We start from the raw sequence: 27,972 nt of genomic DNA on the forward strand, positions 1-27,972 counted from the left end.
TGAAGTTTCTGAATAACTATTTGAGATAATAACCCTGCACATTATTCCCTTTAAGGAATAACAGACTTAAAATATTTTGTACTGTCCCCGAGAGGTCTAGGCAGAACACGACATACATTTCTGGGGGGAAATCTGGGTCTGGGGGTGTGTTGGGGTCACCCTGCAGTATAACCCAGGCTGGTGAGACTTAGAGTATAACCCAAGTATGGCTGACAGGCTGCAGTCACACACAGACACTCTGGGTGTAACTTCCATGCTGGTGGCTGTTTGTGAGCAGCCCAGGTGGGAGATACTTTATCAAGGCATTGTAGGAATGGAAGAACGGCTATACTGGGTCAGACCAAACGTCCATCTAGCCCAGTATCCTGTCTTCTGACAGTGGCCAATGCCAGGTGCACCAGAGAGAATGAACGGGACAAGTAATCATGAAGTGATCCAACCGCTGTCACCCATTCCAGCTTCTGGAAAACAGAGGCACCCAAGGTTGCAGGGCAGGGGTGACACAGCTGCTCATTCGTCTGGATTGTACCCTGGTATGTCACAATATGCATTTACATTTAGCTGTAATAAAATGCACATTGGTTGCTTGTGCCCAGTTTACCAAGTGACCCAGATCACTCTGTACCAGAGACCTGTCCTCTTCATTATTTACCACTCCCACAATTTTTGTGCCATCTGCAAGCTTTATCAATGTTTTCTTCCAGGTCATTAATAAACATATTACATAGTGTAGGGCGAAGAACTGATCCCTGTGGAACCCCACTAAAACCACACCCATTTGATGACGATTCTCTGTTTACAGTTACATTTTGAGAGGGTGCCCCTCCTGTCCCAGCTGTTATTTTCTCCGCCTGCAGTGCTTGAGTTACCCCTGCAGTGTGGGAAGGTATGTATAGTTGTTGTAAATTGCTGGCCCATGGCTGGGCAGTGATCCCTGGGATACTCCTTGTGAGCCCGCCACTGCCATTCTGCAAATTCCCTGCTGCTGCTGTTCTCTTTGCCCCATCCCATTATTTCCACTATAATTCCTTGGACAGGAATCGCTTCAGTGTTCAGCCAGCAGCTGAGTCACCTCCTCACTGGCCCCACTTCTTCAAGCCTGCTGGCTTGCCTTGCAAGCTTCCTGCTCCAATCCCAGCAGGGCCTGAACCTGCCAGGAAAAGCCTCTTGCTCGACAGTGGCAGCGGGACCTCCCTCTATTTGCTGCTCCCCAATCTCTGGGTGCTGCCACTGCTTCTCCCCCATCTGACTCTTATGGCAAGAGACCCTTAGGCCCCCACCCCATTCTGTGCCGTATGCCCAGACCCCAGCAGCAGCGCCCTCTGGATTCACCCACCCCAACCCCTTCCCAAAATGGTTCCCACAGCTCTGCTAGCCCTCTCCATGGCCTGGACCACTTCCTGGAGGGGGTGGCAGAGAAGCAGTACCCTGAGGCACCCCCTTATGGGGGGGCAGTGTAGCTGTGAACAGGGCGCAGCGGGAAGCAGGAGCAGTGAAACCCAAATACAACATTGTGCACTATTGATGTTAGACATATTTAAGAGCCAGATGCTAATGTACCTTGCCTGGGACCCCCAGGGCCGGGGCTGAGACAGCGTGGCTAAGGGCTCTGCACTGGTCTCTTACCATGGCTGTGTCCCCAGAGCTCTGCAGTCGGCCCAGTGGTGCAGATGGGGTCTGTCAGCGCCCGGGCTTCCTTCAGCGTGTGCTTGATCTCCATCACCTGCTTTCCAGTTACCAAGGGGTCCCGACCAATGTCTGGGGGAGAAAGAGCTGCCTGAGGAATGGTTCAAAGGGATAAGGCACAAAGGGTGCTGAGGCAGCCAGCTCCCACTGAGAGTCAGTGGGGTTTGGGCGCCCACTTCCTTTTTGTGCCTTTGAATTTTCCCCCTAAATTGGGGGCCTGGCTCACAGCGTGCCTGCAGCCATTCCGGTCTCTCCACATACAGTTCCTACTGTGCCCCCTCACTCTCCTGGCCCAACTCGGAACCCCCCACTGTATAGTCTATGAGCTACTGAGCAGTACTGCACCCATGAGCCCAGCGAAGGGTGGAATATTAGGGTGTTGGAATATTCACCATCCCATTCCTTATGCATCCTAATATCTTGTTTGGTTTCTGAACCGCGCCTACACACTGAGCAGAGGTTTCACATAGCTGCCTGCAGCAACCCCCAGGTCCCTGTCCCGAGTGAGTACAGTCCATTGAGAACCCAGCAATGTGAATGAAGAGTTCAGATCACTCCTCACCTCGCATTTGTCGCACTGGATTTCAACTGCCACTGAGTCATCAGCAAACATTGCCACCTCACTTCTCCAGATTATTCACAAATATGACAAACAGCACCAGACTTAGTATGGGGACCCCACTGCTTCCCTTGTGCCTTGAGGAACTCTGACCATTCCTTTCTACACTTTGCTTCTGTCTCAGCCCGTTTCTGACTTGTCACATCTACACACAACTAATTCATTTCCTTAATAACCTCTCGCGAGGGCCTTTGCCAAGGATTTTTGAAGGACTGGGTAAATGCTATCAGCTGGTTCTCCTGTCGCCCCTGCTTTGTTGTTGCCATGATTAGAGAATTGTAGTAGATGGCAAAGGCAGGATTTTTGTTTGCAGAAGCTGTGCTGGCTTATACCCAGCATGCCAATTTCACCCAGGTGGTTTGTTATTCTAATGAAACCAGTGTACTTTGCTCTGATGTGAGGCTTCGGGGCCTCTAATGCCCAGGGTCACCTCTAGAGCCTTTTGTAAAGAAAGATACAATGGCCACCCCCCTCCGTATTCACTGATTTTAACAAGAGATGGATTTTATTACTCTGATGCTCTTGGACACACTGTCTGGGCCTGGAGACTCATTGGCCTTTCATTTGTCTGTTTATTCCATCTCCCCTTCCTTTGAATCCTTGATCAGTGACTGCACCTCAACTTTACTACCTGGAACAAGTAGCTTCCAGCTTTAACTAAACAACTTCCGGTGCAATATTTACCTTCCAACACATCCTCCAGTACGTGGGTCACTTTCTTTTCCTGCAGAATGTGCTTTTTCAGATACTTCATGAAGATCCCAGAACTGAACTCCCCATCCTGAACTTCATAGGCTTCTGCATCTTCACTCCTTCGAAGGCAAGCACACGACCCTCAGCTGCTTGCCACACAGACATGGCACAGGAGCACCCATAAACCCCAGAGACACACTTTGATTCAGGATTTCCTTTCTATTGGCCTAGTTGTTGCTTTGGCCATATTAAGAGAGACCCTGGAAAGTCAGTTGCCAATTCTGGGGGAATAATACAGAATCCTTGCAAACTCAAGGGGCTGAAAAATTGGAGTATTATATGCTGCTCATTTGGATGAAGGAACATGAGCACCTGTATTTGCTTCAGAGTATTGGTCCTCTAATTATAAGGTTGCATTGAACTGATGGCCTTTCTGTAGTTTCTGTTGCTGTTTGCATTGTGAGCCACTGGGCGTATCTGCAGCATTTTAGTGCAATACAGAGGCTTGTTTTAATGAAAATTAAACTGCATTGTATTGTTTCAGGGGCAGAGTTATGACAGCTCAGCACATCTGAAAATCTCTTCCACAATGATCTCCTGGCCTTGGAAAAAGTTCTGTGACTCATGGGGTGCCCTGTGCACTGCCCCAGGGTGTGTCAATTGAATTATCCAATTGTAGCCCTGAAGGAGGTGCTGCCATCCAGAACAACCAGCTCTGTATCTAACTTTAGGATCCTTCAGCTCAGGCTGGATGTGTCCTGGCTTGTTGGCGAGAGACTCCATTACAAATACTCACTGATATTAGGCCACAAAAGGGTGCTACAATCTTAACTGTGGATTAGCCACAGCTGCCAGCAGAGGGCTGTAGGGAGAGATGAGGGTACACATCAGGAAAGCCAGGGAGAAAGTGTGAGAACCAGAGATCAGAGACAGGCCCGGCCTGCACTAGGGATGTCCAGCGGCAGCAGTACTAGCTGGCAAATGGAGACAGGGCCGTTGCAGCTTCTGGCAGTCTCAGCACCTCCCCGTCACTGACACTTGATCTGATGGCCAGAGTTCCAGCCCTGCAGAAGCAAGAGCCTCAAGCCTCAAGCACAGCCACTGGGAATGCCAAAGGTCTCCAGTCACCAGCAATCAGCAGATACTTACGTGGCATAGCCATAAACCGTATTCCCCCAGGGCTCCAGCGGCTGCACCTGCGACAGCGCACACTGTGGGTTGTACCTAGAGATGAAAGGATGTAACAGGTGAACTGGGTGAAGGCGGATTTGCTTTCATACACGTACAGGATGGCCCCATCCCTGGGCACAAACAGAACCCATATGTCCAACGCAATGATGTCTGCTGCGTGACAGCAATGCACTCGACAATTACATCAAACCCAATTTCTAAACACTTACCTACAAGGAAAGCCATGGAGGATGGTGTAGCAATGGCCATGGGGTCTTTTCAACAGCTGAGAGCTCCCCCAGCCCAGCCAGACTCTGGGCAATTTGTGCTGCTGGGGCTGAGCAAAGGGGAAAATGTCTGTCTGAAATCTGTAGGGCTGACTCCATTGTGGAGCTGAGGGTGCAGCTGGAAAGGAGCCTGATCTCTGAAAGGGGCTCTGATCCTGGGACTGATTTTCCACCAGCATAGTGGAGAGCTGCATCAGGACTCATAACAGCTCATACACTGGTTCATACTGCCCCCACGGGACTACTACACTGGAGAGGATTGCTGGAGCACACACTTCTTCCCTTCCCCAGGGAGCTGGCTAGGCCAGCCAGCCCTCTGCAATGTCAGAGGAATCCCCCAGTGCCCTGTTAGGGCAGCTTTAGTGAAGAGTGGCCTTGCTGTGGCCAAGGAGTTGGCCCATAATTTCCAAGATCAGGTAAAGGGTGTCAGGGCTGATTTGGTGTGAAAGGCTTGACTTCCACCACAAAATACCTGAGAGATCCTTTGTGCATGGCCTTAGTCACTGGGTCTGCATAGGAGGTTGCTATCTGCAGCCTACCGGGGAAGAATCAGCTTTGCACAATATCTCTGGGCACTGAAGATACCTGGGCATAGGGAGGGCCAGAGTCTCTCTCATTTACACCAGGTTTACACCAGTGCAGCGGAGTCACTCCCAGTTTGCACATGTGGAACTGAGGTCAAAGCCAGGCCCAGAGTATTGTCCGCAGCAGTGTTATCTGCTCCGTTGTGGTCTGGCCTGCTGAGGAGGAAGTACAGGATGTCCCTGTTTCACAGAGTCAGCAGCAGATAGCAGGCTGTTTGTTTATAACTTGTGACCAGGAACCAGGGGGCCACTGGATGGCAATGTTTGTCTGGCTTGCACCTACCTTTCAAACACACCCAGAAGTCACAATGACAGGCATGAGGTACGTTTCTAAATAAAATCAATGAATGAATAGATTTATCTGCCCTCAGCTGCTCCAGACAAACACATGAGCAGCTAGAGGATTCCAGACACGAGGAACAACAAGACGTCATATCCCAGAATAGGCTAGAGCCCTCACTGGCCCCACACAGCGCGCAATGTGCATCTAATCCATGGGCTACACTCAGCTGCTTTGGTGCAGACACACACACACAGCGACAGAACAGCCAGCCTAGCACAAGGAGTGGAAAAATCGGTTCGGGTTTGTTTGCCTTGACTGAGGACAAGGCTCAGCTGGAACATGTTTTCAGAGCATGATGGAGCAGAGACATCCTTGGCAATGGAAATGATGAGCAGGGTTAGCGCCCAGACACTGGGCCTGATTCTCATCTCATTTACATCACTGTAGCTCACTGGCTTCAATTATTTACGTGCCATGTAGGTGGGAGGAGATTTATGTCCATTTGTCTTAGGCGACATGCCCTAGAAATGCCAACAAGACAATAAGCTTGATTGTGTTCTCACGCAGGGGTAAACCAGGAGCAATTCCACTGAATTCAATGACGTGATACCTGTGTAAAGCAGGTGCAAGTACAACTGGAGTCTGGGACAAGGTAGCCCAATAATGACAGCCCCAGACACAGATCACTTTGTCCTGGTCCTCATAGTCCCAAGATCCCAAAGTGCTCAGACATCTCAGTGATGCGTACAGGCTAAAAACCTAAATAGAACAGAAAATGGGAACAGCATCTACCAAATGGCTAGTTTTAATGCACTATGTATGGCGCTGCTACACATAGGAGGAGGGCTTCAGCTTCAAAAACGTTGCAGAAATCCAATGTGTGAGCAAGTAAGGGAGGCAGGGTGGGGGCCCACTCCTTAGTTTCTGTCCTGGGCTCCAGCGAGTCTAATGCTGGCCCTGCTAGGGAGCATGCTCAGTGCAGATGGAATGATCACAGATTTGAGCAACAAGCCTCTAACAAGCTCTACTTCAAATGTGCAAGTGGTGATTTTCTGCAGCTTACAACTTGGCCATATCTGGACAGATTTCCACGGAGACAACAAAAGACTCTTCTTTAACCCCAGGACCACTCCCTTGCCAAATTTCATGTTTCTGCTCCAAAACATGAAGGCACTAAAGCTCTTCACAGGTAATCAAGGGCCCCTACAAGTACGCATACCAATGGGACACTAATTTTTACATTTGCTGTATCAGGTCTCATGACTGGGGAAATTCACAGGTATTATCAGTGTGGGCACCGGTAATCCTGTTTTACCCTGTTCTGTTTCCTGTTTAATATAATTACTGTGTTGAAGATATTGTGTGTGCTTGTGTTATTTCTTGGGAGTTTCCAACTCTCTGGCAAGTAAGTGGAGGTTACGCTGTGGTTATAATTTTCCTCTGCCACAGTCCTGGGGAGGATGGTAGGGCTTGGGACACCCATGGGAGGACTACAGCTCCCCCCCCAGCACCTGCCCTCACAGAATGCTCAGGCAAGGGGTCTGCTCAAATGAGGCACTCTCCAACTTACTCTCCTGCTGAAGAGCGTTCATGCCAGAGGTGTCTGTGGGCCCCAATGGGCCTGGAGTTAAGCTCACTGTCATTATCTCTTAATTAAGGCCTTGATTCATCATGGCAGTTGGGTGTGCGTAGCTTTAGTCACATGAACAGAGCCTTAGAAGCCAATGGCCACCTCTCACACCATGAACTTTAGGCCTGTGCCAAAGGAGCCAGCTGAACTGAGCCAAAGTCAGGGGTTCTTTCCCTGTCTCCCCTCTGGGTTGTGAAAGCAACTACTGCTAACCCCACTGTCCTTGGGAGGTGGGGGAAAGGAACAGAACCTACCATTTCCTGCAGGTGTCCAGCAGGATGAGGTTGAGGGCTGTCTGCCTCTGCTGCATCTTCTGGAGGATCCTCTGCACGCTGATGCAGTTCTCGGGGGCGTAGGGCTGTGGGGCGTCAATGGGGACCATGTAGTTTCTCCCAGAATGTTCATATCCATGCCCAGCATAGTAGAATATGGCTGCAAACCATGGACAAGAGAGGGAGAGTTATGGGAAGAGGCCAGGCTTTGCGCCGAGAGGCATGGAAAACACAGGGTGCTGTTTGTTACCAGGGCAACTGCTCCAATGTCCAGCACGCCTCCCTTCCCCCACCATATAGCAGATGTGTTACACCACAGCCCGTTCCCCTCCCCATGGGATCCTGTATCGTCTCAGAGCAGGTGTGTAACATCCCAGCCCACCTCCTCCTTCCGGGCACTATGACACCTCAGAGCAGGTGTGTTACACCACAGCCCACCCCCTGGTCCTGGGCGCTACAAAACCTCAGAGCAGGTGTGTGGCACCACATCCCACCTCCTCCTCCCGGGTGCTGCGACACCTCAGAATGGGTATGTGGCAACACAACTCACCCCCCTCCTCACAGGTTCTGTGAGGCCTCAAAGCAGGTGTGTTGTTCCCCCCATTCATGGTGGGGACACCTCACTATGCAGGCAATAACCTGGCCGTCATTTGATTGTCGGTCTAACCTAATCTGCTCCCCCACCATCACCCGGCCAGTAGTCCTAAGTCCTACAACTCTGAGAGAAGCCCTTTCTAGTATCAGCCTAAACCTGTCCTCCTCACAGCCTCTGCTGACATATAGAATCACAGAATTAAGGGACCATTATGATCATCTAGTCTGACCTTCTGCACAACGCAGGCCACAGAATCTCACCCACCCACTCCTGTAACAAACCCCTAACTTATGTCTGAGCTATTGAAGTCCTCAAATTGTGGTTTAAAGACTTCAAGATGCAGAGAATCCTCCAGCAAGTGACCCGTGCCACACGCTGCAGAAGGAGGCGAAAAACCCCCAGGGCCTCGGCCAATCTGCCCTGGGGCAAAATTCCTTCCTGACCCCAAATATGGCGATCAGCTAAACCCTAAGCATGTGGGCAAGACTCACCAGCCAGACACCCAGGAAAGAATTATCTGTGGTAACTCAGATCCCACCCCATCTAACATCCCATCACAGGCCATTGAGCATATCTACTGCTAGTAGTCGAAGCTCAATTAATTGCCAAAATTAGACCTTCATCATGGCTCCTCCTGACTGGACAAATCCATCCATGGATTTCAGCTCCCTACTGGGGACCTGAGCACCTGAAAGCAGTCACCTCTCATCACTTCATTCCTCAGTTCAGTAGAACTTCTGGAGCTGCAGGGGTGGGGCTGGAGTAGCCGCACCTGGGAATCAGGGAGCTGTAACCAGTTCATGCATGGCGCCCTCCTCACCTCTTATGCTGAGTGGATCTTGGTGGAGGAGAGAAACTAGCACATCAGCTCTTCTAACCTTTGCCTTTAAGTGAGGGTCACTGTATCATGCAGCAAATTGGAACTAAATTAATTTTGCATCCTTAATGTTTCTTTAATACAGCTCTGTGTATCTGATAATAGTCAGCACTGCCAATAGTTATGGTTGCCCAACACTTCCCATTATAAGAACCTGTTTTCAGTTGCTTATAACTTTGCCAATAACTGGGCTAAAATATTCCATGCCAAGTGTTTGCTTCAAGCTGAATATTTCCGGGAAGATTCAGCTAAAATGGTTCAGCTGTTTCTGAGAATGAGGCTGCAGAAAAATACATTGTTTTCCCCACATTAAAAAAAATGATTACAACCATTTCATTGAGGAGTTCTAGCAGCTCTGTGCTTTGGAGCAGGGCCTTGACATTTGGCACATGGTCACCTTGGTGTTAGGGAGGTGCTGTTTGCTGCCCTCATGAGAATCTACCCACATTTGTTTAGTTTAAGTGTCTGAAAAATCAGTTTGCACGTACCAAAGATTCTGTCTGCCTGGAAGATAGATTCGTAGATTCCAAGGCCAGAAGGGACTGTTGTGATCACCTAGTCTGCCCTCCTGCATAGCACAGGCCAGAGAACTTCCCCAAGTAATCCTAGCTCATACTCCAGCCCGTCACAGCGTCTACATGCCAACCAGATGGCAAATGCCCCTTCCTCACAGAGCGACTGAGACGGTGCCATGCCGGGGCTGAGCTGGACTTTCCCTACAATTGCTCCTCCCAGCTTGCGGGGAGGGGGTGGGTGCTGTGACAGAAGGCACTACAACTGAGAGCAGAGAGACCACTTCCTATCCTCTCAATGCTCTGCCTGCTGGCCCCCAGGCAGCAGGGAGGAGGAGGAAGTCCTCTGACTTAAACACAAGAGGAGTGAGGTCAGGGGGAGGTGAGGAGGGGGAACAGTTGCAGCATTGGAGGGAGGGCAGAAACAAGCTGGGGAAAGAGGAGGGTTAGAAGCTGGAGCTGGAGGGTGGGGAGGGAGCAGGGGGGATGGTGGAATAGGGCCAGAAAGGGAGAGGAAGAGGCTGGAGATGCAGGGGCAGAAGGGTCTGTAACCATGCAGGGTTGCCAACAATTTTGTATTATAAGGGTTGGCCCTTACTTAAATAAAAACATTGCCTGGCCTGTACTAAATTGGTTTGGGATGCCTTTTATCCCACATTTCCACCAGGGGTGTAATGCTGCCAGAGTGGTCTGGAGCATTGTTCTGGCACCTGAACCCCTGACAGAGTGGGGCTCGAGCACATCTCTTTGCAAAGTGCTGCCAGTTGGCCACTTGACCTGGCACATGGGATTGCAATGCCACTCAGATTTGGCCCAGCTCCCCCTCCAGCTCTAGGCCCTGCTGAAAGTTGCACACCTCCCCCCATTGAAATCTGAACTGGTGCCCCTACTGTTTGCAGCGAAGCCTTCTCTAGGTGTACCTTCCAAGTCCACACCCATTCTTGCAGTCCCTACCCCGGCAGTGCATGGCACTGCAGCAGCTGGAAGCCAGCAACTGCAGCTGCTGACTCAGTTTGCGCCCCATACAGAATGTGAACAGGACCCACAATGGCTGCCCAGCCCAGTACCTGAGGCCCTGAGTTCTCTGCAGCGCCAGAGCTAGAGAGAGAGATCCCCTAGGACGGACAAGGGAGGAGAAGAACTCACCCCTAAGGTTCAAGTTAAGACTGGGGACAGCTGAGGTCTGTCCTGTATTTCTGAAATACAGCAACTCCTAGCTTAACGTTGCAGTTACGTTCCTGAAAAATGCAACTTTAAGGGAAATGATGTTAGCGAATCCCATTTCCCCATAAGAATTAACGTAAATAGAGGGGGTTAGGTTTTTATACACACACACACACACACACACACACACAGTATAAGTTTTAAACAAACAATTTAATACTGTACACAGCAATGATGATTGTGAAGCTTGGTTGAGGTGGTGGAGTCAGAGGGTAGGATATTTCCCAGGGAGTGCCTTACTGCTAAATGATGAACTAGCACTCAGCTGAGCCCTCAAGGGTTAACACATTGTTGTAAATGTAGCCTCACACTCTACAAGGCAGCACAAATGGAGGGAGGGGAGACAGCATGGCAGAGAGAGACAGAGACACACACTGTGTGTGTGTGTGTGTGAGAGAGAGAGAGACGCATTGCCCCTTTAAGTACGCTGACTGCACTCTAAGTACATTGCCTTTTTAAGTAGATCAGCAAGTTGAGACAGCAGCTGCTGCCCGCAAGCTCCCTCCATCCTGAGCCCTGTCGTGTCCCCCCCGCTTTATGGAGATGGGGTAAGCGGGGAGCAGGAGCAGTGGGAACGGGACACCCTGACATTAGCCCCTTCTTCTCCCCCCCGCGCACAGCAAGCAGGAGGCTCCCTGGAGCAGCTCCAAGGCAGAGGGCAGGAGCAGCACAAGGCAGTGCGGGGAGGGACAGCTGAACTGCCGGCAACTGAAAGCCTGCTGGGTGGCTGCTGCACAGGGAACTTAGGGGAGCTGATGTGGGGCTGCCAGTCCACCTTGGTTCCAAGCACCCACCACTGGCTCCAATGGGCTGGGCTCTTCCTGCAAGCAGTGGACAAAGCAGGTGGCTGCCAAACAACGTTATAAGGGATCATTGCGCAACTTTAAACAAGCATGTTCCCTAATTGATCAGCAAGTAACAATGTTAACCAGGACGACTTTAAATGAGGAGTTACTGTACAATGTTGTCAACCGTATTAACCACTATAGAACACTGCACTAACTGGAACTGAACCTATTAGTCCTGAGTCTCAGCATATAGCTGTGAAGCCCACCAGCAAAACATGTCTTCACCCCTCTCCAGTGGCTGCTCCACAGAAAAGATAAAAGCCTTCTACTGCTCCCAGTTACTCCATTAGCTCTAGTGAAGGAGAACTGTGCTTTGGATCTCAAGATCCTAACCCTGCTGATGACCCAGTGAGAGGGTCAGCATCGTTCCACGGGCTGGAATTTTTGTTTTCAATTTTTACGTTTTTAAAAAACGTAGACAATTATATAAAAAACTGTGTTAAAAGAACATTATTAAAGTTTGGCAAGTCAAACACTCAAAAGCTAGGAAATGCCAGAATTAAGCTTGCCTGTGTAACTTTAATTCACCTCCCCTGTGCATATGCATGATGGTATAGTCTATAATTACACACTCACATACAATTTTTTCCATAGGACCCCTGCACCATTTTTCCTCATTCCCACTGCCACTGTTGTCTATAGGACCCTGCCTCAGTTGTTGCTGAAGTTGAAAGGTGCGTAGTGAATGAGGCAGGGGACTGCAGAAAGGATGAGCTCGTAGTTAGGGCAGTTGAATGCTGCCCTGGAGAATTGGATTCTATTGCCACCTGTCCCCACAGAATTCCTACCTGGTGCCAGGCAAGTCACTTAAACCACAATTTTCACAGGTGGCCTCTGTGTGTTTCTCATTTTCTGGGTACCCAACTTGAGACACTGGTGGTTTGATTTGTAGAGGTATCGAACACTCACAACTGTAACTGAAGTCAATGTGAGTTGTGCAGTGATTATGTGAAGTGATATAAAATGCTACATAAGGCTGTAGGCTTCTCAAATTCGGCACCCAAAATTAGTTGACAATTTTTTCCTTTAATTTCTGTGCTTCAGTTCCTCACGTATAAAATGGGGATAATACCAGTCCCTCACTTCACAGGAGTGTCGTGAAGATAAATGCATTATGTTTGTAAAGAATTCAGAGACCATGAGAGCACCACAGGATAGCCCATGAGGAAACAAATAATTCTGTATGCAGTACTTGTGGCACCTTAGAGACTAACCAATTTATTTGAGCATTATTTAGTCTCTAAGGTGCCACAAGTCCTCCTTTTCTTTTTGCGAATACAGACTAACACGGCTGCTACTCTGAAATCTGTATGCAGTGCAAGCTTTGGATTGGGTGCAGTAAATAAGGAAGGGGCCCACAAACTGAATATGAGGTTAAACAGAGATATTGAATTATCCATTCAGTAAGCACCGTCCATCCTGTGCACTGAATGAGGCAGGGGTGCTGTGGAAAACATAGTACATGATCATGTAATTAAAGACTGTACCACAATGCATATGTACAAGGGATGAATTAAATTTTCACAGGCAACCTGGACTCTGCCACTTCCTAACTTCTGAGTGCTTGCTTTTGCAACCTTAACATTAATGTGTTTTAATATAATATATAAATATAAACTACATTAAAATAATGGTATTAAAGTTGCAAAATCAGCCTTATGCCAGATTTATGTTGCCCATGCAGCTGTAATTTAGCCCCCTTGTGTGTATGCATTATGTGAGGCAGATATGCCTGCCTATGAAAATTGAACCCCAAAATTGTGAGTTTAGAAAGAAAATACCTTTTTACTCTACCCAAGTTAAAGACTAACCTTTCGCCCAGATTTTGTGTGGCAAACAAATGCTGTTCAAAGATGAGCTGCTGAGTACCAAAATATAAAGGGGAAGCTACAAGCATCTGTTTGTAAAACAGGAACTGCCCCTCTCTGGCCACAGCTGAGTATATGTGTGCGTGGTGCATTCCTGTATTATCACTTACAACATTTTGCTATCTTTGTATTTCTGAAATTATCTTTGAGTTGGGACTTTTTTTATGAGGGCTGAGATAACGCCTATGGACTGGGCAATGACCTCAAACATCTCAAAATACCTACACACCTGCTGATTGACTGACTGATGGTAGATTTTTGGTCTGTGGATTTTCCAAGCCCAGAGTTACTGGAATGGGGGGTTTCAGAGTAACAGCCGTGTTAGTCTGTATTCGCAAAAAGAAAAGGAGTACTTATGGCACCTTAGAGACTAACCAATTTATTTGAGCATAAGCTTTCGTGAGCTACAGCTCACTTCATCGGATGCATACTGTGGAAAATACAGAAGATGTTTTTATACACACAAATCATGAAAAAATGGGTGTTTATCACTACAAAGGTTTTCTCTCCCCCCACCCCACTCTCCTGCTGGTAATAGCTTATGTAAAGTGATCACTCTCCTTACAATGTGTATGATAATCAAGGTGGGCCATTTCCAGCACAAATCCAGGCTTTCTCCCCCCCACCCCCCCCAAACAAACCCACTCTCCTGTTGGTAATAGCTTATCTAAAGTGATCACTGTCCTTACAGATGCGTATGATAATCAAGGTGGGCCATTTCCAGCACAAATCCAGGGTTTAACAGGAACGTCTGAGGAAGGGGGGGGGTTAGGAAAACAAGGGGAAGTAGGTTACCTTGCATAATGACTTAGCCACTCCCAGTCTCTATTCAAGCCTAAGTTAACTGTATCCAATTTGCAAATGAATTCCAATTCAGCAGTCTCTCGCTGGAGTCTGGATTTGAAGTTTTTCTGTTGTAATATCGCAACTTTCATGTCTGTAATCGCGTGATCAGAGAGATTGAAGTGTTCTCCGACTGGTTTATGAATGTTATAATTCTTGACATCTGATTTGTGTCCATTTATTCTTTTACGTAGAGACTGTCCAGTTTGACCAATGTACATGGCAGAGGGGCATTGCTGGCACATGATGGCATATATCACATTGGTAGATGTGCAGGTGAACGAGCCTCTGATAGTGTGGCTGATGTTATTAGGCCCTGTGATGGTGTCCCCTGAATAGATATGTGGGCACAGTTGGCAACGGGCTTTGTTGCAAGGATAGGTTCCTGGGTTAGTGGTTCTGTTGTGTGGTATGGGGTTGCTGGTAGGTATTCGCTTCAGGTTGGGGGGCTGTCTGTAGGCAAGGACTGGCCTGTCTCCCAAGATTTGTGAGAGTGTTGGGTCATCCTTCAAGATAGGTTGTAGATCCTTGATAATGCGTTGGAGGGGTTTTAGTTGGGGGCTGAAGGTGACGGCTAGTGGCGTTCTGTTATTTTCTTTGTTGGGCCTGTCCTGTAGTAGGTGACTTCTGGGAACTCTTCTGGCTCTATCAATCTGTTTCTTCACTTCCGCAGGTGGGTATTGTAGTTGTAAAAATGCTTGATAGAGATCTTGTAGGTGTTTGTCTCTGTCTGAGGGGTTGGAGCAAATGCAGTTGTATTGCAGAGCTTGGCTGTAGACAATGGATCGTGTGGTGTGGTCAGGGTGAAAGCTGGAGGCGTGTAGGTAGGAATAGCAGTCAGTAGGTTTCCGGTATAGGGTGGTGTTTATGTGACCATCGTTTATTAGCACTGTAGTGTCCAGGAAGTGGATCTCTTGTGTGGACTGGACCAGGCTGAGGTTGATGGTGGGATGGAAATTGTTGAAATCATGTTGGAATTCCTCAAGAGTTTCTTTTCCATGGGTCCAGACGATGAAGATGTCATCAATATAGCGCATGTAGAGTAGGGGCGTTAGGGGACGAGAGCTGAGGAAGCGTTGTTCTAAGTCAGCCATAAAAATGTTGGCATACTGTGGGGCCATGTGGGTACCCATAGCAGTGCCGCTGATTTGAAGGTATACATTGTCCCCAAATGTAAAATAGTTATGGGTAAGGACAAAGTCACAAAGTTCAGCCACCAGGTTAGCCGTGACATTATCGGGGATAGTGTTCTTGACGGCTTGTATTCCATCTTTGTGTGGAATGTTGGTGTAGAGGGCTTCTGGATTTGTGCTGGAAATGGCCCACCTTGATTATCATACACATTGTAAGGAGAGTGACCACTTTACATAAGCTATTACCAGCAGCAGAGTGGGGTGGGGGGGGAGAGAAAACCTTTTGTAGTGATAAACACCCATTTTTTCATGATTTGTGTGTATAAAAACATCTTCTGTATTTTCCACAGTATGCATCCGATGAAGTGAGCTGTAGCTCACGAAAGCTTATGCTCAAATAAATTGGTTAGTCTCTAAGGTGCCACAAGTCCTCCTTTTCTTTTTGGAATGGGGAGACTCCTCATTTGCAGCAAGGGGACCTAATCAGACCCCACTGAGTGATTCCAGTCACCACAGAAGAGGAGGTCCCATTCTGATTCTCCAAGAAGTTTCTGAGAGGAGTTTCAAGGGGGAGGAACCAGCCAGGCCATCTTCAAAAACTGAATGAAAAGAAGAAGCCCTGAGGCTGCTGCTGGCTCGCTTCTGGCTTCTGTTGGATGCTGGCCGCTGGCCTCTGGCTAGGCAACGGGACCACACATGACTAAGAAACCTGTGCTTTCTCCACCCCTCCATGGATATGAGTCCAGCAACATGCAACAGCTAGGATTTGACAACTACAAGAAAATGACCTCTAACCAGCCAACAAGTCTGCTGACATTAAACATTGGAGCCAATCAGACCACCGGCTGATCTTTTCAAACACGCACTGGCTTCCTAACGCTGATTGAAACCACAAGTCATGAAACCATTCTGCATAAGTATCAACCTTCTGGGTTTAGTTTTATTTCACATTTGCTGTAGCGGGATGCCTCTACCTCAGCATTTTTGCACTTGTTTTTAAACTCCAGCAGATGGTTAGTAGTGAGCATTGCATATGGCTAGAACCCATAGAATCTATTTGAGAATGGAGCCTATAGAATAGTTCCTCGGATACCTAACAGCCCTAGGTTAAACAACCTTGCTGCCTAAAAGATCACACATCCATAAATTTCAGGGGTTAGGAGTTGTATATTTAATCCTGAGAAATCATGTTATTTTCACCTAAATTTGTCATTTGAACATTATATGTAACAAGCCGAGTCATCTTGAATTGTATTGGAATATTTCATTGTAACCTTATGTTGTATGTGGGGAGAATGGATAACCAATAATTTGGGCAGGCAACCTTAATTGGCATCAGAATTGCAGTGATTTTACCCTCCTTGTATTAGCTATTCGGCTGGAACCTAAATACAGTAACACCTCGCTTAACGTTGTAGTTATGTTCCAGAAAAATGCGACTTTAAGAGAAATTATGTTAAACAAATCCAATTTCCCCATAAGAATTAATGTAAATAGGGGGGGTTAGGTTCCAGGGACATTTTTTTCGCCAGACAAAAGACTATATTATATGGACAGTATAAGTTTTAAACAATTAAATACTGTACACAGCAATGATGATTGTGAAGCTTGGTTGAGGTGGTGGAGTCAGAGGGTAGAAGAGGGTAGGATATTTCCCAGGGAGTGCCTTACTGCTGAATGATGAACTAGCACTCCGCTGAGCCCTCAAGGGTTAACACATTGTTGTAAATGTAGCCTCACACTCTACAAGGCAGCACAAATGGAAGGAGGGGAGACAGGAAGGCAGACAGAAACACACGCCCTGTGTGTGGGAGAGAGATGCACATTGCCCCTTTAAGTACGCTGACTGCACTCTAAGTACATTGCCTTTTTAAGTAGATCAGGAAGTAGAGACAGCTGCTGCTACCAGCAAGCTCCCTCCCTACTGAGTCCTGTTGTGTTCCCCCCCACACACACACTCTATGGAGATGTGGTAAGCAGAATGCAGGAGAAGGGTGGAGGGGGACACCCTGACATTAGCACCCCTCTTCCCCCTACCTCCGCACAGCAAGCAGGAGGCTCTGGAGAGCAGCTCCAAGGCAGAGAGCAGGAGCAGCACATGGCAGTGCAGGGAGGGACAGCTGAACTGCCGGCAGGTGGTAGCCTGCTGGGTGGCTGCCGCACAGGGAACTTAGAGGAGTGGGGAGCTGATGAGGGGCTGCTGGTCCACTCTGGTTCCAAGCCCCCACCACTAGCTCCAGCAGGCTGCTCTTTCTGCAAGCAGTGGACAAAGCAGGTGGCTGCCAAACGACGTTATAAGAGAGCACTGCGCAAGTTTAAACGAGCATGTTCCCTAATTGATCAGCAACGTAACAACGTTAACCGGGACGACTTTAAGTGAGGAGTTCCTGTATATTGATTGGCATTGAGACTGATAGTGCCCTGTTACTTTGGAGCTGATAGTTAAACCAGACTGTGGCCTCTCCAAATTATGACACAGAGTTTATAAGTAATTGTGTATTTCACATGGTTTAAGCAACCTGATAATTAGATTCATTTGATATGAGTTAACTCACATTCTTGTAATTTGATTGGTTTGTATGTATTTTATGCTATTGCTAAGTTAATTAGTTTAGTTAATAAAACACATAAAACTGGGATGTTTGGTTTGGATGTTTCCTTTTCAGAAATCAGATTGTAAAGCGGAGGTAACTCTGTGACCTCCTTGGTGGCGGTCCATGGAACTGCTTCTATGGCCTGACCATAGCTGGTACCTGAACTGGAACATTGCTGTTTTTTGAGGGGAAGTTCATTTTTGTATTGATCATTTCTTTTGATCAGCACCATGGGTTCCAGAATCTTGGAGGGCAGTGGATATGAGCCAGTCAACCTAAAGGTTGATCAGTTCCCCAGAATAAGTCTATGCTCCTCTCAGTTATGATGCAGTCTTTAATTACATGATCACGGCAATGGACTGGAGCTGTTCTGTAGTAACTGATGAATACTGTATATTGAGCTGGTTATTGGCAGTGGTGAGCTGGAGCCAGTTCACACCAGTTCGCGCGAACCAGTTGTTAAATTTTGAAGCAGTTTTAGAACCGGTTGTTAACCCGCTTCCCTGCATGGGGAGCTGAGGCTTTGATGGGCTCTGGCCAGGAAGTGATGAAATTCCTCTTCCCGCCACCGGGGGCGCTGCACTATGGGAGCCATGTGGGCTGCCACCTGGCCCTGGACATGAGCCCTGTTGCTGCTGCTGCTCCCCCGATCCCTGGCCCTGGGGCTCCCGCTGCTGCCTGGTGGGTCCCCGGCTGCTCTGCTGGGCCTGGACTGCATCCTGCTGCTCTCCCCGTGAGCACCCACCACCCTGCCCGCAGCCAGCCCCTGCCTCCAGCCCCCCGCCACACCCCCTGCCTGCAGCCAGCCCCTGCCCACAGCCCCTGCCCTGTCCCATGCCCCTGTCTCCAGCTAGCCCCACGTCCACTAGTGCCCTACAGTTCCCACAGCAGTAACCCTGCACACCTGCTTCAATGAGGGGGGCAGGGAGCAGCTGGGACCCACACATGTGCACACCCTAGGGTGACCAAACAGCAAGTGTGAAAAATCAAGACGGGGTGGGGGGGTAATAGGAGCCTATACAAGAATAAGACCCCCAAACCGGGACTGTCCCTATAAAATTGGGACATCTGGTCACCCTAGCACACCCCCAGGGCGTGGCGGGGCCCCACACATGTGAAATGGAGCTCATTTCTAGTTCAGGCCCATTTTTTTAAAAAAGAACTTTAGGCAGGGTTAACATACAGCCATATTTTCCCAGACAGGTCAGGCTTTTTGGTTCTTAAATCGCCGTCTGGGAGGAATTTTTAAAATTTAAAAATTCCTCCCGGGAAAATACGGACATATGGTAACCCAGTTGATACAAAAAATACATACTGGGGCACATCCCTTAAATCAGAACTTTTTATAGGGAACCAGTTGTTAAGATTTTGGCAGCTCATTGCTGGTTATTGGGATGTTACAGTATGACTGTATTGGTACAATGATTAGTGTAATGGGCTGCAAGGAAAAAAAAAAAAAAGCAGGCAGAGAAATGAGTAACTCAAGATAAGCAACCCCTTAGCCAACACGAGTAGATTTATCATTGACAAAGCCTGAACTATGAGCGTGAAGATTTTTCCTCCTCCCCAACCAACCTGAAAAACTAGTTTTGTCCAGAAGGGCCAAAATCTGGGAAGTCAGAAAAATAATGGAACTCTGGCAGCTTAAAAAGGATCTCTGTCTCAAGGTAGGGGGAAAACCAGACAGAGACACAGGGACCTACTGAGGATGGGAAGCCTCTAGGTAAGATAGAGATGTTTAGATGGTTTATTGTTTTATAATCCTTTTGCTCTAAGTGCTTTGTTCATATTGTTAAACTAAACACCACTGTGGTATAAGCAGATTGTCTGGTCACTGGTTACAGACTCCCAAAGGGAAGAACTGCAAGTGCAAACCCAGTCCAACCTACTGGGTAAGCCTCTGTAGCCCGGGGCCCAGACAGATTGGGAGAACTGCCCCAGGAGAGGTGCAGGCAGGAGGCCTGACACATGACCGGGTGCACTCAGGGAAAGCTGGCAGAGGACAGTGCTTCAGCTAGCCCTGTAACTATGGCAATCACATACTACCCATTCCACACAACTGCGTCCTCATTCAGTGCACAGGACGGACAGGGCTCAGGGAACGAGACAGCTGTTCAATATTTCTTTTATCCTCAACATTTAATACACCTCTACCCCGATATAACGTGATCCGATATAACACGAATTCGGATACAACGCGGTAAAGCAAAAATGGTTTTCTGTCTCTTCTACAACATTGGTTCTAAAACTGGGGGTTGCGACCCGGTTATGTGGGGGGTCGCAAGCCCTGACCTCAGCGTGTGGCTGCAAGTTGCAAGCCCCGACCCCTGCGCCAGACTGTGTGCCCCGACAGTGACGCATGGCTGTGAGCCCCGACCCCTGTGTGGAGCTGCGAGGCTATGAGCCCTGGCGCATGGCTGTGAGTCCCAACCCTGACCCCTGCGCCGGGCTGTGAGCCCTGACCCTGACAGGGACATGTGGCTGCGAGCCCTGAACCCAGTGCGGGCTGTGAGCCCTGAACCCGACAGGGACACGTGGCTGTGAGCCCCAACCCCAACAAAGACGCTTGGCTGCAAGCCCTGAACCCGGTGTGCGGCTGCGAGCCCCAACCCCACTGCCAGGCTGTGAGCCCCGACCGCGGGCTGTGAGCCCCAACCCCGACAGGGATGCGTGGCTGCAAGCCCTGACCCCGGGCTTGATGTGAAGGACGACATCAGATGCGCCCTTTCTAAAACAACACCAAGAATAAAACTTCTTGTGTCAAATACTGTATTAATAACAGAAATGCACGAGGCCAAAGCAAGTTCGAAATAAGGCGGTTTCACCGATAACACGGTAAGATTTTTTGGCTCCTGAGGACCACGTTATGCCGGGATAGAGGTGTATGTGGCCCAACTTTATTTACTGCACACCCTGCAAACCCTGCACTGAATATGGAATGATAAGCTGCTTCATGGGCCTTTCTCTGGTGCTCATCACCACAGTGACAGCCCCACAAACATAAATAAATTTATCTTCACTGCCCTTACCTGAGATAACAGAGCATGAATTTACATATGTGGAACTGAGGCACAGAGGGGTTAAAGCCAAAATTGTCAAAAGTGCCCACTAATTTTGGGTTCCCAAACGGAAAAGGACTGCATTTTCTGAGGTCTGAGCATTTCTGTAGTACTTTACAGCTTGAAAGAGCAGCTCCAGTTGACTTCAATTGCAGCACTTCTGCAAACCAAAAGCCAGGTGTCTCAAGGTGGCACCCAGAAAAGGAGGAACTGACAATTAGTGTCCAGCTGTGAAAACCGTGGTTTAAATGAGTTCCTCGCACCACTCAGGAGCTCTGTGGCAGAGGTGGCAATAGATCCCAGTTCTTCTGGGTAGCAGTTACACCTTAGCTACATTCACTACACACCTTCCAACTTCTGCAACCAATGAGGCAGGGATCCTACAGTCAACAGCCTCCTTCATTACACTGCCCTGATTCATCCCCAGAGCAGCTCCAGCCTGTTGAAAAAACTAGTCTGGGATAATATATTTAGAAACTGTATCATCATGCATGCACACAAGGGGGCTGAGTCCATAGATTCCAAGGCCAGAAGGGACCACTGTGATTATCTTGTCTGACCTCCTGTACAGCACAACACATACCCCCTCTATTATCAGCAGCATTTGCTCCCCCAACTTTCCACACTGCACACAGAGCTGGATGACTTGAGCTAAGGGGCTACCTCCATCACCAAGCTGCAGACGGCTATTCTACTATGTGCACCAGCCACTGGTGGAGGAAGCATAACACATTGAAACAGTGGGTTAAATATGCACGCTTAGCCCTGTTTTGATGACAGTATAGCCAAGTGCAAAAATGGGGCTAAGAGTTGCGGCGACCATAGGAGAACTGGTTCTGTTCCCAGCTCATGTAACTTCTCAATGGCATAGGTTTGTGAAGGGCAGTGATGAAGTGGGGGATTTTTTTTAAATGGTTTGCATGTGTGCTGCATGTTTAATGAGGTGGCGGGAGAGGGTGTTTGTTGTTGCAGAGGACCAGGTGTGACCTCACCTTGCAGCCTGGATCACAGACAACAGCCTGGACACAGTGGTACATAGCAACTGGTGACCCAGAGACCCACCCCAGCTTGGAAGCCAGCTGGTTCTGGACAGTGGGAGGACAAAGGGCAGAGGAGAGAGGGCCCAAGTGATCTGTTTGTCTAGGAAAGAAGACAAAGGACGGAGGAGAAGCTGTTGGGGAGCTGATGTAGGATAGTTGACTGAAAGGAGGTTGCTTCTGGACTGGGGACAAAGAGCAGCCTGAGCCCACCTGGACTGGGATAGACTCAGTTGGATGGTGCTGGAACTTTCTAGGCTCAACAGCCCTGAGAACTTCCTGTGCTGTGTTCAGATGTTCAATAAACTCTTCAGTTTTACGCTGGCTGAGAGTCACTGCAGTCTTGAGATCAGGGTTGCATTGCTCCCTGTGGGTGTGGAGAACCCAGGGGTCAAGAGCGAGAGGACTCCCTGAAGGTACTCACAGAGAGAGACAGGCATGCTGAAGGCTCAGAGAGGTGCAGCTCCACGAGGTGGTGGAGCCCAGGGCTTAACCCCCCCGAGAGTGAGTATGACCCCTGACAAGGGCTGTCACACTAAAGGGGATGCCTCCCAGGGACCGTACAGAGTTGAGAGAGCACGGGGCCTGTGAGTGCGTGACAAGGCACAATGATTAACACCAATCTGTAGAAGAATTGTGATTTCTTGGTCTCCTGCTTCCCTGCCCAATGCATCTTCCCCTGGGCTGAAGGGTATTTTGATGGGAGAAAGTCCTGCTGCAAACCATAGAGGTTCTAGAGCTTTAAAAACCAAACCAGAAACCCCGCCAAACAAACAAAAAGCACCCAACAATCAGAACAATTTGATAAAGAAAATGTAAGGCAACCTTAACACAGGGCTCACTGCCACACCCCCTGAAATACTAATGACCACTGCTAACTGCTCTCTGGTTTGCTGCCTGGGGTGGCTCTCTGCTTGGCCTGTATTCTAGTGAAGATGGCTTTGGAGAGCTTCTCAGGTTGCAACATACCATAGACTCCTTTCCCCAGGAGTTGCAGGAACTGATTGACAGCTATCAGCATCTCTGTCTTGTTCAGGTCCAGGAGGGAGACCACCCGGAATCCCAGTCGCTTTAGGAGAAGGCTGAGTTCAAACACATCAGTGATGGGAGCCATCAGGTGCGGATGATTCCAGTAATGGTTGTTGCCCACCAAAAGTGCGACCTTGTCTGTTGCTGGCAGAAATATCAAGTGACAAGCAAAGATGTAAGTGTCTAAGCAAGGAGCAAGGTCCTTGATTGATCTACCAGCATCCAAACCTCCTGGAATGGGTTCTGCTGGTTACTCAAGGTTATACATAAACTGCAGGACTCCTCAAGGCTGTTTGATCAGGAAGCAGCCCAGGAAGGGGGGCGGGGGAGGCAGAGGTCTGATTGCTCATTGTTGGGGACACGTTCTGCCCCGTGCCAGTCAGGGTTGAACAGGGACAGTCCCACTACATGAGGAGGGTAGGATTTGGTACATTGAACTCTCCACATGGCCCAGAACTCTCCTCCCTGCAAGGCAGCACATAGTGTGGAACAAGGCCACAGAAGCCACAGAAAGGCGAGGGCACAAAGGCCACAGACTGGGCTGTACCGGAGAAAGACTCCTGCACCCTGCCCCATGCATCTACCCCAGGGCCTGACCCACCTAGTTTGGCTGGCCATTGTGCTCTGGATTTGCCCCAGAGGGGCATTAAAAACCGTTATTAACCTGTTCTGTAATTGTTATTCTTTGAAATGTGTTGCATGTGTCCATTCCACTTCAGGTGCGTGCGCGCCCAGTGCACCAGAGTCAGAGATTTTTCCCTTAGCAATACCTGTCAGGGCACTGCATGTGCCCTCAACCTCCTCGTCCTGGTGTGGGTGGAGCCACCCTGGACCTTCCTCAGTTCCTTCTTACCAGACAGACTCCAACAGAGAGGGGGAGGAGAGTGGGTCATAGAATGGACGTGGACAGCAGTTACAGAAGAACAGCAATTACAGAACAAGTTAATAACCGTTTTTTCCTTCGAGTGATTGTCCCTGTCCATTCCACTTCAGTTCAACCTGCAGGTGGGTTTCAGAGTCGACCTGAACAATGACTGAAGATCTACACATCCTGGCATTGTCTCTGGAATGCTGAGATACAGCACAGTGAGTAGTTCTGGTATGTACCAACGACCAAGTTGCAGCTCTACAAATGTCTGCTCTAGGTACTTGGTCCAAAAAAGCTGCGGAAGCTGCCTGACATTTTGCAGAGTGCTGCCACACTGCATGGAGAGGGCACCTTGGCAAGGTTATAGTGCAGGCGTATGCAGGATAAAATCCTCTGTGTCGAGCCTGGAGGGCCTTTCTTCCTGGCCACGACGACACAAACAGGTGGGATGATGATCTAAAAGGCCTAGTTCTGTCCAAGTAAAAAGCTAACACCCTTCTAACACCCAAGCTATGGAGTTTCTCCACATCCTTGTGAGGACAGGGCTTAGGAAAGAAAGTCAGTAAGCATATGCCTTGAGTGAGGTGGAATTCTGATGCTACTTAGTCAGGAAATTCAAGTGTGGATATACATACAACTTGTCCCTATAAAAAACTGTGTAAGGAGGGTCAGTTGCCAATGCTTGTAACTCCAGCAGCTTTCTCACGGAGGTAATAGCTACCAAAAATGCTGCTTTCTTAGAAAGATCCAGTAAAGAGGACATAGCCGTTGGTTCAAAGGATGGACCCACCAACCTTGTTAGCACCAGATCTAGGTCCCAGGGATGGGTGGGATCCATGACATGGGGATATAACCTGTCTAGACCCTTTAAGAATCTGACTGACACAGGATTAGAAAACACTGGGTGGTCTGCAGTTGGTGGGTAGTAAACGGAGACTGCTGTCCGGTGAACTCCAGATGGAACTAGTCAATAGGTCTTGTTGTTTCAAGTGGAACAAACAGTCTAAACCATGTTGGCTAGAAGAGGCTCGTTTCCACTTGAACAAGTGAGTCTACCTCGTAGATGGCTTCCTGCTGCTCAGGAGAACGTTTTGCACGTTCCACAAACACTCCACCTCCTGTGGCATTAACCACAGAGCATCCAGGCTGTAACTTGGAGAGTGGCTGGGCTGGGATGTAGCAGGTGACCTGGGTCCTGAGAGATCAGGTTGGGAGCTGTGGGGAGTCTCACCACTGTGCCCTTTTTTGTTCAGGGTTTGAAGTCCCTGCAAATCTGGCAGTGGCCTTGAATATGACCCTCACTGAGGCACTTCAGGTAGGTGGAACGTGGGAGAAGGCTCCACACGTGCACCACAATTGAGGCATATCCTGGTACAAGGCATCAGTACCCTGTGAGTAAGGGGGAACCCATGCTCCAAGAAAAAATAACTCAGAAAACCTACACTAATCTAACACTAATGAATACCGCTAACTTATAAAGGGAGAAACGTGCAGTAGCAAGCCCATGGGCTCCGACTACTGATCATGAGTGGGGAGAAGGAACTTAGGGTGGTCAGAGGCAGCTCCACCCTTTATACCACTGTGCAACAGCATAAGATTGCGGAGGACACATGTGCCACCTTGATGGGTACAGCTAAGGGAAAAACCTCTGACCCTGGTTCACAGGGAGTACGCACACCAGCAGTGGAATGGACACGTACAATCACTCAAAGAACTGATGTTTCCTATTTTACCTGTGAGACCATGGTGTGAGATGGTACATGCTGGTCATGGGGGAGGGGTGCCTGGCATGGTCTGTTTGTACAGCTGTATTTGACAAATGTGCCAAGGCGCTGTTAGAGCAGAGGACAGGTGCTGGGTCCTCTGGAAGGAGTGTGTCAATCAAAATAAGTTACAGCTTCATTGCACTTTGGACACAGGTTTGTTTTGACAGGAAGAGACAAACATAGCACTCACCAAAAAACGGATCTGCCAGACACGTACCTGCAAAATGACAGGGAGGAAATCAACCCCCAAGCACACACCCTGGATCCCAAGTGCTAACTCAGGTCAGTTGTCTGACACCAACAGTCCCTGATTAAACAGGCCTTCCCCTCACCCCCCAATATAACGCTGAATCTAACAGCTCCACACTCTACTCTGACACAGAACAGCAGAGGGGGTGAGAAGCCCAAGGCCAGGGTGGAGGCATTGATCTTTCATGTTACACAGGAGTAAGTCAGTGATGCCTGCTACTGTGCACCAAGGGGACGAGCGGGGCGGGGCCCAGCTTTACCCCCCAATACGTCAGCCGGTATAGCTCTGAGTTGCTGGGATCACCGAACATTACTACCCCCGGCACAAGAGGCAGGCAGGCGGAACTGTGCCTCCCAGGAGCACCATTCCTTCCCTGCCCTGCCCCAGGGGTAGCAGCTACTTGCTGCCCCATGCATAGGTCCGCTAGCAAACCAGCCTCACCCTAAAGATATTGGCCTAGCTTCTCAAAAGGAACTGGGCATTTTGGGTATTCAGCAGATACCCCTGAAAGGGGCTTGGTTCCCAGCAAGGGCCGAGTACCCACTCCTCAAAAACCAGTCCCCTCTATGGTGTGTGAGGCAAAGTGAGGAAGTGAGGGTGGGAAGGTGCATGGCAGCTGAATTCCCCCCAAGACAAAGGTCAGGGATGGACTGGCAAGGAAGGCAGAGAAGCAGGGTCAGACTCCAAAAGGGAGGGAGACAAGGAGTCGTCCAGGGGTTGATAGCAGCAGCCTGGAAGTCTGATGGAATGAAGGTCAGAGGAGGGGCAGGAAGGGGCTGATGGTGGAAGGCTGGAAATGGCAGAGGGGCAGGTGGCAGGATGAACGGGAGGAGCCAAATGCCACCAGCCTGTCTCTTCTTGTTCCTGATGTAGTCTAGCGCTTCTCCATATTCAGGGCATCCTGCTAGGAACTGCCCCTGCCCATGGGCTTCTACTCTCTGCCTGTGCAACTATCTGCTCCCCGAATGGCAAAGGAAAAGAAAAACAAAATGAAAATCTCCAATCACATCAGCCTCCAGCCCAAATCGCTCAGGCCAGCAGTTCTCAGCCTTTTCAGGCTGGCAACCCCTAATTCAAAGTCAAAAACGTGCCTGACCTCCTCACATTTATTACAAAATGCAGGAAAAAGGGGGGCCAGTGCTAACAAGGATAAACCTAGATAACTGAGTGGTGTGTGTGTTTTGAGAGGCTGATGGAGAGCACTCGACCATGCAGGGTAAGGGGGGGCAGAGAGTGGGAGAGTGAGATTTTCTTTGCTTTAGATTTGTGCCCTCCCCCCCCACCGCAACTGCCTTTAGTGACCCACCTGGGGTGTGACCCACTGGTTGACAAATACTGGCCTGCCTATTTGGTGACCCATCTTACTTGCCATGTGGTTTGGAATGATTATCTGAACCCAGCAGGACAGCACACCTCACTCGCTGACACACACCAGTGAGCTATTAGTTTTCAAATGATACCTCACGAGGCATATTTTGTACAGAGATTATTACCATAGCGTGTAGGATGTGAATACAGGGGTGCGTTCAGTCACCACCACATTTATTATTTTGTAAATTATTTTATAAGTGATTTTTAAGCCAATCTCATGATTTGGCGGGGGTGGGGGTTGGAGCTGACTCATGAGTTTGAACATGTCGGGTGGTGACTCTTCCAATTCTATATGGGGAGAGGGGACCGACTCCGTCCACTTCCCTCGGAAATAGCCCATTTGTCCCCATCTCCCTCTGGCCGTCTGTATCTTGTGGGCACTGGCTCTGTCGTGTAGGTTAGGGCAGCTGTTACTTGTTTCAGTTTGTTTGAATTCGTGCAGTGCTCTGTTTCACCACATCCTGCACCCTGTGACGGCTCCACCAGTTACTGAGAAGGTGGAGATACTGGGCTAGCTTCCATAGTCTGCCCATTTGCATTGCAAAGGGGCTGTAAAGCTAGCTGAACAGACTAGCGAAGGACTCCCCCAGCATGGGAGAGTCCCGAGCCAGTGCAGATCGGGCATGGCCATCCTTATGGCACCACTGCCTCAAACCGCAGACAAAAGGCATGGCCAGCATCAGGTGTGTGGCTAGGGCATGGCCAGTTCAGTGGTGAGGATGCTCTGAGTTACACTGGATACAAACTAGTCCCTGGACTTCTCCACAATTGGGGAGCTACCCAACAGCAATGGAACCTTGGTGGAAGAGGGGGGCCCATGAGGACCCGCCCCTCTCTGTGGTCCACCCATGCTCCTTCTCTTCCCCCCAAGGCT

The 27,972-nt window shown here is 49.1% G+C and overlaps 1 protein-coding gene across 2 annotated transcripts in view; it reads right to left on the reverse strand.

The window, feature by feature from the left end:
* LOC144271576 (mucosa-associated lymphoid tissue lymphoma translocation protein 1-like) overlaps positions 1-27,972 on the reverse strand; it is a 68,717-nt gene that overhangs the window by 24,702 nt on the left and 16,043 nt on the right. The window contains exons 7-12 of one of the 2 annotated variants that reach the window (XM_077828985.1): positions 25,668-25,694; positions 22,784-22,981; positions 7,207-7,384; positions 4,148-4,222; positions 2,990-3,117; positions 1,627-1,758 (exon numbers count right to left, since the gene is read on the reverse strand). In XM_077828985.1, the coding sequence (XP_077685111.1) occupies positions 1,627-1,758; positions 2,990-3,117; positions 4,148-4,222; positions 7,207-7,384; positions 22,784-22,981; positions 25,668-25,694 (738 nt within the window). Of the gene's footprint in view, positions 1-1,626; positions 1,759-2,989; positions 3,118-4,147; positions 4,223-7,206; positions 7,385-22,783; positions 22,988-25,667; positions 25,695-27,972 lie in introns of both variants that reach the window. The other variant, XM_077828984.1, reaches the window with a different exon arrangement.

This window comes from Eretmochelys imbricata, chromosome 10 (assembly GCF_965152235.1).
Source record: "Eretmochelys imbricata isolate rEreImb1 chromosome 10, rEreImb1.hap1, whole genome shotgun sequence".
Lineage (NCBI taxonomy): Eukaryota > Metazoa > Chordata > Testudines > Cheloniidae > Eretmochelys > Eretmochelys imbricata.